Source organism: Juglans regia, chromosome 13 (genome assembly GCF_001411555.2).
Source record: "Juglans regia cultivar Chandler chromosome 13, Walnut 2.0, whole genome shotgun sequence".
In the NCBI taxonomy this organism is placed as follows: Eukaryota; Viridiplantae; Streptophyta; class Magnoliopsida; order Fagales; family Juglandaceae; genus Juglans; species Juglans regia.
In genome coordinates this window covers 10523651-10534914 of record NC_049913.1, presented here as the reverse complement: position 1 = coordinate 10534914, position 11264 = coordinate 10523651, and the positions used below count along the sequence as shown (strand labels likewise).

At 38.9% G+C, this 11264-nt stretch overlaps 1 protein-coding gene across 2 annotated transcripts; it reads left to right on the top strand.

Annotated features, from left to right (window-relative positions):
• Window positions 1-780: 780 nt before the first annotated feature.
• LOC109014399 (D-aminoacyl-tRNA deacylase) lies at window positions 781-7466 on the top strand. 2 transcript variants are annotated; one of them, XM_018996863.2, is made up of 10 exons: window positions 781-960; window positions 1200-1387; window positions 1524-1707; window positions 1782-1924; window positions 2086-2149; window positions 4303-4355; window positions 4829-4884; window positions 5319-5393; window positions 6005-6193; window positions 6968-7466. In XM_018996863.2, the coding sequence occupies exons 2-10, from the start codon at window positions 1286-1288 to the stop codon at window positions 7053-7055; spliced, it is 954 nt and encodes a 317-aa protein (XP_018852408.1). In that variant the 5' UTR covers window positions 781-960; window positions 1200-1285; the 3' UTR covers window positions 7056-7466. The 2 variants fall into 2 exon arrangements, with proteins under 2 accessions (XP_018852408.1, XP_018852406.1); XM_018996861.2 differs by lacking the exon at window positions 781-960 and having other exon boundaries at window positions 1114-1387.
• Window positions 7467-11264: the final 3798 nt, after the last annotated feature.

Sequence of the window (11264 nt, the reverse complement as noted above, 5' to 3'; positions counted from 1 at the left end):
TTTGTTGGGAGGTTGATGTTTATATTAAGACTTTGTATTATCTTAGAATAATTATACTAGAGTAATTGATGTGAATTAATGAGTATTTTGTGCGACAGAGAAAAATTAGAATATATATTATGTGGCTGGAAAATGATTTTTAAATGACATGAGTTAACTCTCCAGAACCCTTAGGGGCGGGACGTTACAATTTTATACGATAGTTAACTTCATCTTATTCCTCCAATTTACTCATCTAGACATCTTCAAGATTTGGAGAATAAGTAGATAGTACCAAACGAGGGTTGAACTGCAAACAAATAGATGACTATCGTTTCATGCACAATATCACTATTTTGGACGTGACTCATTGATTCATAATTAAAGAGGAACGAAGCTTGAGGGTTTGAGGGAATGCCTTCGATGCTTAAATTAATAAAGATAATAGAGATATTTTTAACAATTCATTCATGTGAATTTCATAATCATACCTGGATAATATAAATAGAGCTCACGATACTTCCTTTTATTACTTAATAACTATCTCATCCATTTTTTGAAATTCAAAACTTCGGGATATTGAGATTTAGCTAGAGCTGATAGCCTTTTTTTTTTTTTTTTTTAAGTTATTGTTCCTTCGATACTAGTCAGAATATGTATGGATTGGACTGTGATACGGCCCAGCGCTCATGGCGCGACCCAATCACAATCCATCAAAAGCTTTGCATTGTAATTTGTAATGAAGCAGTAATTGGGAAATTTCAGTACGCTGAAATGGAAATGGGGAAACAGAGGGCTAGTACTAGCAGATACAACAGGCATTACGAGGTCATTGAGGTATTCGTGCGTATTTGCCGAAAGCATCTTCAAGGAGGACTCGGTGGTCATCGTCCTTGCCATTTTTGCCCAGCAAAAGCTCTACATTTTTCTGCAACTGTTGCCGAATAAGTGAAGCGCACACGTCAGTCTTATACAGTGAAGGTGAAGGTTCCCAGTTCGATCCTGGGCATGCATAATTACCTTCGAGATTTTCTTTTTTCAGGCCCACCTTACTTCCAAGTTTCCACATGCTTCTTTCAATCCTAAAAACTTTGTCAAATCTAGAATTTAAAAAAAAATGAAAAGCTAAAAAGGAATTTCGTAAACAAGTGAAAACGTAGGCTCGATTTGACTTTTCGCTTCTTTTCTCTAGTATATAAGCTCCATTTCACAATGCACAGTTCTCTGCCGAAATCGTAGAACATTGAAAGAGAACAGAAACGAGAAAGCACACTAATTTCAGGGGGGCGGGCGACAGAGAAGAAGAATGGTGACGCTGGTGGTGGCGACGACGACGGACCCTGCGTCCTTGAACCCGGCCAACGCGCTCCTAGCCATGCCCGGCTGGCACCCTGGTCCCTCTTTCCAGGTTCAATTGCCCCCAAAACCCTTTGATTTCCTTCTTCATTTCTTCGTGTATATATGCAAATATGTATTATGTTTTGAACACGCTTACTGTTTTTTTTTTTAAGTTGAAAATAAATTATCAATATTTGGGTTACTAGGAGGGTTTCAAGAGCTTTGCGAACCAAGGAGTGAGGGTATTGCTACATGACAAGGGCATAGTGGAAGAGGATCACTTGGACCAGCGATGGGAGGAAGTCACCGGCGAGCCCGTTCATGAAGTCATTTTCCTCAGCAAACATACCGCCGTTTCCAACCGCCCCGCCCTCACCGTTCACCCCATCGGTAATGTGTTCGTTTCTCCCTTTGCTTATTCCGATTCTCTCATTTTACCAAATGTGCGAATAACGTGGGTGCAGGGGTACCGCACTTGAGGGAAGATGAAATTCCGCCTCAGGGTGGTAAGCCTGGATGGGCGGCCCCACCCAATCCTCGGATCGGCCCTTGGCTGAGGCTCTTGAAGAACATTGCTCGTTCTCATAATTTGGTTCCCGAGTTTGAGGTAACTTTCTCTTGCTCAATGCATTCTAATTATGATCAGGAAGCCAACTCTGATTGTTCCTCCTACCCTTTTTATTCAGAAAAAAAAAAAAAAAATGAAAAGGAATGCACTATAATTATATTAGTGATCTCTTTGAAATTTTTTGTTACCTAAAATTGTAGATTACTTTGGAGGGTACTCATCACGGACCGGTGACTCATAAGCCAACTATGTTCATAGAGATTGGTGAGTCTTCTCTTAGTTTTTACACTTCTTTTTTGGTTTTTTTATTATTAAGTTAATTAGTAGTAAACCCATGCGCTGCTCGGACTATTGCTAATACCGTCTAATTTTTCTACCATCTCTGCAGTCAAGTAATTCGTATAATCTCCAACTTTGCCTCATTGAAAAAATGCCCCATTTGCCTCTCCAGATGACAATTTTCAACTTTTATTCACCTCCAAATTAGTAGTAAACCTCGGACTAAATTGCTAATACTATTTAGGCAAGCAGAGGTGGAAGCAGAAGGTTTTTTTCCTTAAATAATTTGAAAGGAGAGGAAATGTTTGTTTCAATAAGAGTAGTGGAAAGGTTGAGAAACTGTAGAGTTTATATCCAAGGGAGGAAAGGTTTTTTTTCCCAGCAAGAGGAGGGGAAAATTTGAGAAACAGAAAGTTTTTGATGCAAAATAATGAATAAATAATAAAATTTATGAAAATTGTTGATGACGTGGCTCATTCTTTTGTAAAGGCATTACTTCAGCTTTTATGTAGGAATTAAATTTAATGAAACACGAGTATTTTATTAGACGTTAATATATGATTTTTTTTTTGTTGCTGTATAGAATTTTGTGCATTAGTAATAGATTAGTTGTAGAATGGCAATTGAGTAGAAGTTATCATGTGTTCTTTGGATCGATTATTCATGTAAGATAGACTTGTGGTGGTAAGGTATGGCTAGTGAAAAGTTCAAAGGGGCAAAATACCCTATATTGAAGAGCTGTAATATTTTCTCCTTCTACTCATTTGGTGAACTCATCTAGAATTGAATATTTCCAATAAGTGGTCTTTGGTCTTCTTTAGTTCATGAGCAGAGCGACTTAGGGCTTGTTTGGACACTTAGAATATCTCAAAATATTATATTTGTGAATAGTAGTGAAATAGTTTGAGTTAAGATGTTTTATTGGGTTTTGAAAAATGAGAGGGAAAAGGTTGAATAAAATATTATAAAATTAAAAAACTGTTGAATATAATTTTTTAATATAATTTTTGTTTTGAATTTTGAAAAAATTGTTTTGTTTTTTTTGTTTTATTCGGAAGTTTGGGAAAGTCGTATTGGGTTTTGTGTTTGGATAATGATTAGGTAGATTAGATGAAAAAGTTGAAAATTTGAAAATTTGAAATTGTAAAGTGTTTTGTATTTGAGTGATATTTGAGAAGGAAATATCTGAGAATACCATGTTACACAAACAAGGCCATAATCTGACTTCCCTCTTCTTGCCTTCAACCAATGTTGTCTAATTTCTCACAGTTGAAAATATATTGTAAGAACATTTTTAGGGTCTTAACCAAATAATTGAAAATAAACCAGTTTTTATAAGGTTACTTCTATTCAAAGCGCATAGGGGCACAACCCAAATACAGAAAGTGTACAATAGAGAAACAAATGACTATAGGGATGAAGAAAAAGAACATAATTCCATAAAATCTACAATACCAGAGGAAATGAAGCTGTTGTCTGTTGTCATCCAAACATAAAGAGAATTAAACATAGTGACCCTTAGTTCTAAAACTGTCCTCTCACCATCTTTGATGATCCGAGCATTGTGCTCCCGCCAAATGTACCACACCAAGCATAAAGGGAATATCCTTGAGACTTCTAAATTTCTATCACTACTTGGGGCTTCACCAACATGCATCAAATCCACCACCTGCTAGGGCATGATCCGCTCAATCTGAAATATGCTGAATACCAAAGCCCATAAAATTTCTAGCCACCCCACGGTGAAGCAGAAAATGATCGATGTTATATGCCCCTTGCTTACACATAGAACAACAGTCCATTGCCACAACATTTTTCTTTCTCAAATTATCCACTGTTAAGATCTTCTTGGTGTAGCCAACCCAACAAAGAATACTATCCTAGTCAGTGCCTCATTTTCCCAACTATTCTATTAGGGAAAAGAGGGACCATCTTGGGGGAAAAACCATTTTGCTACAAGTATATTCTATTGAGAGGAAAATGTTCATCATCAAAACAGAAGGAACCATGATCTGTGTTGGTTTTCAGCTGTAAATGCATTTTTCTTAAGTTTCAGTCAATGCTATGTTACATTTAATTACATGATTTCATATTTGGATTTCCATTTAAGTTTAACCGGTTTCTTCTGGTTAATACAGGTAGTACAGAAGAATACTGGAAGAGGCAAGATGCAGCTCATGTTATTGCTCTAGTGAGTAGAACTTAATGGATTTGTACGTTTTTTTTTTCATAAGTAGAGTTTGGTTGGCTTGGGTTTTGTCCAGATGAATAGGAGACCTCTTTGCCGATTGGAGAGGATTATATGTTAGCCCAAAATTGTAGCAGTGCGGAAGATGGTCCCTACCTGTTTAGTGTGGTGTATTTGGACAACAAAAAATGAGATGACTTTTGAAGATCGTGAGCGGATGATAGAAGAGCTTAAAATCTCTTTTTTAATACTCTGCTCCTTTTAGCAACTACCATAGATTTTAATGGCCCAAATTTCATAGATTTTCTTGTAATTTTTTCTATTCCTAATTAAGTATTCTTCTTGTATCTGTCCCTTGTATATGTATGCCTTCCGTGTTTTCTAAAAATAAAACTTTCAATTATTAAGAAAAAAAAAAGATTAAAAAATGTTTCATTTTCACTTTCACTAAAATTTGGTTGAACTGATGCTTGAAGTTAGTTTGGGAAGGACTTGGTCTTGGAGGAGGAGCTGCTGTAGGAAACTGGAGCAGGTATGATCCAAAAGCCAAACAAAATCTCAGGCTATTTCTTAATCTTGTTTGTTTGGTGCAAGTTTGATGTTTGCATTTACATTCTTCACCAAAACTTGACTATTCTACATTGTAGACTAGTTTCATGTTTAGTACCCAGAGACCTGCCTTTATTCTGCCCCTGTTTTATGACTTCTCATATGTGAATATGTTTATGTTCTGGTTAGTGTGATGGCTAAAAATGTTTACTGCCAATGTGTTCCATTTTTTAGGGGACTTGTGCAACTCTAACTTGCTTCCTTTTTGTCTGGTTGCCATGTTGATATGCTCTTAGAGATCACGTATTGTGTGTTTAGAACATAATTACATGATTGAGAAAAGAAAAGTCTCTGTCATCTTTCACTCCTTCCACACAAGACGACTGTTTTTATGGGCAAAATTGTGTTCTGATGCAGGGAGAACGATAAGAAGAGAGTCCTTCTTGGGATAGGTGGTGGACATTATGCACCTCGGCATATGGACATAGTTCTGTAAGTTATACTCATACAGTAGTTTTCTGCTCGTTTGATTCTTTAAAACTTGTCTCAGTGCTATACATCAGTTGTTGACATTGAACTCTTACGTGTCAAATTGATTGAGAATGTAGCTGCCACTATGGTGACTAATTAATTCAAATCATGCACAAAAATATAAGCTCATTTTTTGTAGTGTTATTCCTTTTAACCTTATTATGTGGTGTGTTTATACAACTTTGGACATGCTAACATGCACCATCCGAGTTCTCTGCTGAGTATAAAATTTGGTTTTTGACTGTGGAGACGCGTTTTCCAATTTCTCTATTTTGTCCTGTTGATACCTCCTTGCGACAAGAAGAAAAGAGAAGCTAACAAACAACCAACCAAAATTAACTTCAATTTTCAATTTCTTGTTTAGTTTGTTTTTTACAAGAAATTAATGTTTACATCAACCATGGGTCTCTTTTTCACTGTCACTGGTCTTTTATTTCTGAGAATTCTGCTAGTCTAACTGTTTTTATGCCATTTTCATGTCTAAACGAAGCATAGATGAACATGTTCACAATTAGTGCACTGAAATAGGTTGTCTTCTCAGAAAGTAAGTCCTCTGTTGTTTTCAAATACAGGAAAGATGGTGTTTGGGTGGGCCACCTACTTTCTGGATATTCCTTGCCGATGGAAGATCCCAGCCTGTCAAAAGTAGAAGAACATGCAAAAGAGATTGGAGGGACTTGGAGGGAGTCAATCAAAGCTGCATTTGAGGCTACAAGATTGGCTTTCCCTGGTGGGGAAATTCTTGCACATCTTGATCAAAAGTAAGATTACTGAGAAGAATATTTCGCTTAGTTGGACGAGATCTAAAAATATGATCAGAAGCTTGAACATCTAATGCCATTGATGCATTTTGAGAAATGAACGTTATCTAAACCATTATTGAAGCAGACATAGGTCACAACTTATTAATATGATTTGGCTTAACATGTCTTTTGCTATTAAATGTTGGTTTAGCCGTGAGTGGAGTATATTGTGGGTAGAAATTGCAGTTAGTGAGCAAACTTGAAAATTCTCAAATGCATCGCATTATGTGGACCGTAACTATGAAACCCTACTGCTGTAGTTGCATTAGATTGAAACCAGTGTCTGCTAAATGATTACAGTTTGCGTGCTTATGGTCTTTCATTTTTATTCTCCGCTTTTCCGGTGATGCTTTATCAACACTTGATAGAAAAAGGGTTTACCAGAAAGATCTACCCATTATTGTGGAAGGGTTGACATATGCTTTATTACCATTGATTTTAGAAATTTCTTCTACGCAAGTAAAAATAATATGATCAGTTTAAAGATTCATGGCTTTACTGTTAAATTTTAAAGATGTGTATCTTTTTGTTTTAGGTTTTTATCTCTCTATAAGGAACTTGTAAATGGTTAAGTTTTGTATCCTGAAATGTTTTATGCTTCCATTATCTTGTAAGATTAATTTTGTTTTGGCATTATAACCTGGTCTATTTTGGTGTTTGGGTTCTGCAATTTCGTAGGAAAATTATTTCATTACCCGTCTGGTTATTTCACACTGCATAATATTGGTGCAGGAGTTTCAAGGGCTGGCAGAAGAATGCTATAACAGCGTTCCTAGGGGAGCAGAACATTACAATTGGCAAACCAAATGACTTCAACTGATTTTTGGAAGAACAGCATTATATCATAAATTGTGACAGTTTATTATAGTTATATAAAGTTGCATCCTATAGAATTAGCCACAGTTGGAAGCATTCAGTGAAATTTCCTGGCAAAGGCCATTACTTTTGCCCGATGAAAGATGTGGAATGATCTGAATCACGAATTCCGCAAGTATATGAACATGTGATCGTGAGTGATGATCTGCAAATGCTTGGCACTTGATAAGTTTTATTTTCCTATTTTGCTGCATATTGGAGGGCATTGACTTCCCTTATCGCCAGTTATGTCATCAAGGCCTTGTTAACAACAGATGGATTTGAATTTTGTATTTATGTATTTGGCAAATGCGATTCTGACTGCTGCTGGATTAGTTTATGGCGCCCTTGAAGCCCATGGGCCTTGATAAAGCGAGATTCGGACTGATTCCCTTGAGGGAATTTTTATCTTAGTAGTTACCTTGCAAATTCCTGTCTCATAAGTGTGATGGGAATTTCACTTTCTTGTTTCCCCACATTTTTTTTTGTGCATCACTTCTGTAACCCTTGGGTGTCCAATCCTTCACTTGCAGTTATTCATCCTGAATGGCGTGAGTGCGCTGTTTCAATGCCTTTGAACGTTCCATCTCCACTCACAATTAATTACCATGATGACACATTCCCACGTTAAGGATATCATGCGACGCCTTACATCCCATGTCCTTTCATGCAATGCAGATAACGAGATTTGCTCGTTTTGTCTTTATGTTAGCGAAATCTATCATTTCCTTGTTGGGGGTTGCCCAACTGTCGTTATTCCCTTTTTTAAATCCTTGTCTTCTTTACATATTTTGTTTCTTGTTATTGCGCTCCCCTTCAAACACTAATCTTCTATCTTTCAATTTCCATTCTTTTCTCTACTCTTTTCGTCACCAATGGCTCCCCATAATGCTTCTCACTTCTCACTTCGGCTCCTGTGGTTTGCGTTCTTCACGTCCCCAAGGTTCTCCTCACAAATTTGAGGGTGCCAGTTCACATTGTTTGAATGACTTTGAAGGTCACCATTGGTTCACGGCTACCTCCTAGGCAGATTTGGGCTTGGTGAGGAACCAGTATGGGGTCTCAGACTCTGTAGTTATGGACTTGCTTGGGACCTGTTGTGGGGTTGTTGACTTGGAAGGGTTTGCTAATAGGTCGCTTTGTACACGAGCATGTTTCTGATGGGGCTTCGACTTCCCTATTATCTCACCATTCGTGACGTTTTGGATTTCTCGAGCTTGCCCCTTCATAGCTCCTTCCTACTGCCTAAAGGATCTTGTTGTCATGCTTTGTGGTGTACTGTCAAGTTCTGGAGCCCATCGGTGAGGAGTATCTCGACCTTACTACTCGAAAGTTTGTTTACACTCATGGTGTCAGAAGTCACAATGGGAATTTGTTTACACTCGTGATGCTCCCTCACATGATGAAGACGGTGGGGTGAGCAACCTGCCATCCATCCTTTCCACAGTTTCTGGCAGGGAAACTCCCAACTTCCCGTTCAATCCTCGTGGATAATCTTGCGATGAACCTTTGAGTGCTAACCATAGCAGGAGTTGGGTTTCTATACCTTCTTCACCTTTCAGTACTTTGCCTTTTAGGGGAGGAGCTTCTTCGCCCACTAATCTAGAGGGCACTTCAGTCGAGGTCCTTTCATTGGGTGATACTGAACGACTTGGGGAGGGTAGATTTGTAGCTTCGGCCAGTGCCACCTTCTTGTCACAACCTCCCACAGCTTCGCTGTTCTGTTGCTTTATACGAACGGACGACTCTAAGCCTTCATTTGGCAGGAAGTCTAACTTTACTTTGGAGACTTACTTCCATTTGAGCCTAACTCCCATACGTTGGAGGAAGATGTTGCCACCGCCCTTTGGGATGACGTGGTTAATTTCGATGGGATTGGAAAAATCCCAAGAAGAGGTGTCGCGGTACTACTTTGAAGCTAAATTCTTGGAGGAAGAACGTGACACTGGGCGGGATAGGTTCCATCGCCTGGACCAAGCATTGGAGGAGACAAAGCAAGCAGTATCGAGTATGCTAAGAAGGCAGCTCAGAGAGTGGATTCTTGTTGGGTGCTCAACTTAAACTTTGATTGCACTCGTGGCGAGATGGCTCGGATAGAGGCTCGATTCGAGGAGGCAAAGAAGGAGCTCAAGGAGCATAACCAATGCTTTTTGCAACTTAGCAATGTCATAAAGACCTTGAGGCTAAAACTGGCCTCCTCCAAGCAGTAAGTGACCAAGTTAAGCTGAACTAAGCGCTTCCAGGGAGTAAGTTGTCTGCCTTTCTTTGAAGCTTGTGGCGACCAAGGGCATCCATAACAGAGCTTGGGGGTTGGGTTACAAAATCGGTCTGCAAAAAGTTATGGGACCATCTGTTGAAGAATCCTCGCACAAACTTAAGGTTCTTGGACTTAAAGTCCATTCACACAGGTTGCACCGCCTCCAAATCCTTGATTCCTTGGGCAGGGATGTGATGCCTAATGCCTTTCCACCTCAAGCCTACAACTGTTAGTTTCTTCTTTTTTCTTTTGTCATACTTGTAATTGCACTATTCTTTTTAGACAACTTCGTTTCTTTTTGTAATCTGGATTTTGCTCAATTTGGTTTGGATTTTATTTGTTGCGTCTATTTGGATTTTGTTAGTTTCAATGAGTCAGAAAAGAACCAGTCATACCTGTATGAAGGGATTTTTCATTTGATTGATAAGTGCGAGTGTTAGGATACTCAATTTTGATGCTAGGTAGGAGATGTGCTTGACTACGCTACTCGGCAAGGAGTGATGCACTTAAGGGAGTGTCATCATCCTTTATCGCCAAATGCGGGGTGCGAGGGCACTTGACTTTTATGTTGGGTAGGAGATGTGTTCAACCACGCTAATAGGCGAGGAGTGATGCACTCAAGGGGAGTTTCATCATCCTTTGACCATCAAATGCGAGTGCTCTTGCACTCACATTTGATGCAAGTTAACGTTTGGAGATGGGGTAATTTCATGTCACAAGAGATAACATCTAAAAATGAGATAATTTTATTGTAGCTTCGAATTTACATTACCTTAAGCAAAATATTTCATGAGGTGCTTAGCATTCTATGGATGAGGTAACTCTTTTCCTTCCTCTTCCTTGAGGTGGTACGATTCTGGTTGGTGACTGGTTGTAATCACGTACTGTCCTTCCCATCGAGGACCTAGTTTTCATTTTCCTTGAGTCATCACCCCTGCTTCCTTTAAGACCAAGTAAACTTTGAATGATTTGGGCTTGACCCTTTTGTTAAAGTAGTGCTCTGCTTTTCTTTTGTTAGTCACCATCCGCATTCTGCCTCTTCCCTTCTTTCTTCTAGTAGGTTGAGATGATATACTAGTCTTTGTTATTAGACTCTTCGTAGTAGTGCAGGACTCTATAGCTTGGCATTTTAATTTCTACTGGTAGCATTTCTTCACTTATGTAGGTTAGGGTGAAAGGGGTTTCTCCCGCCGGGGTCTTTGTGGTAGTTCTATACGCCCATAAGACCCCCGAAAGTTCCTCGGCCAAGTTCTTTTTTTGCCCACTAATATTTTCTTCAAAATTTCAAGTAGGATTTTTGTTGGTTGCCTCAACTTGTCCATTGGCTTGGGGATGACCCAGAGATGAGTATTTAACCTTGATTCCTAGCTCGACGCACCAATCATAGTAGTGGTCAAAATCAAACTGTCACCCGTTGTCAAATATTATACTGCAAGGTATGTCAAATCAACATACAATATCTTTCCACCAGAATCTGGTGATGTCGTTAGTTGTAATCATCGCTAAGGCTTCTGCTTCCATCCATTTTGTAAAATAACCCACGACGACAGTGACAAACTTCAGTCCTCCTTTGCCTGGGGGCATGGGGCCAAGGATGTTAACTCCCAATTGCACGAAGGGCAAAGGTGACGTGATCAACGTTAGCTCTTCTAGCGGAGAACGAGGCATTGATGAATATAGTTGACATTTTGCACATTTTCTAATGATTTCTTCCACATCTTTGAGGGGGTGCGTGGCCAATAATAGCCCGATCTCATGACCTTCCCAGCCATAGCTCTTCCACTAGAATGATTCCCACATGCTCCTTCATGCATTTTTGTAATCACGTACCATGCTTCTTCCAAAGATATGCATCTCAAGATAGGTGTGGAAAAGTCTCGTTTGTATAATACCTCATTTACCAGATTGAACTGAGTT

Excerpts from the sequence above, each read along its gene's own strand:
- LOC109014399 (XM_018996863.2), top strand. The coding sequence starts at position 1,286 with ATGGTGACGCTGGTGGTGGCGACGACGACGGACCCTGCGTCCTTGAAC. Across the intron at positions 1,708-1,781 it reads CCTCACCGTTCACCCCATCG|GGGTACCGCACTTGAGGGAA; the intron begins GTAATGTGTTCG and ends ACGTGGGTGCAG. Across the intron at positions 4,356-4,828 it reads CAGCTCATGTTATTGCTCTA|TTAGTTTGGGAAGGACTTGG; the intron begins GTGAGTAGAACT and ends TGATGCTTGAAG.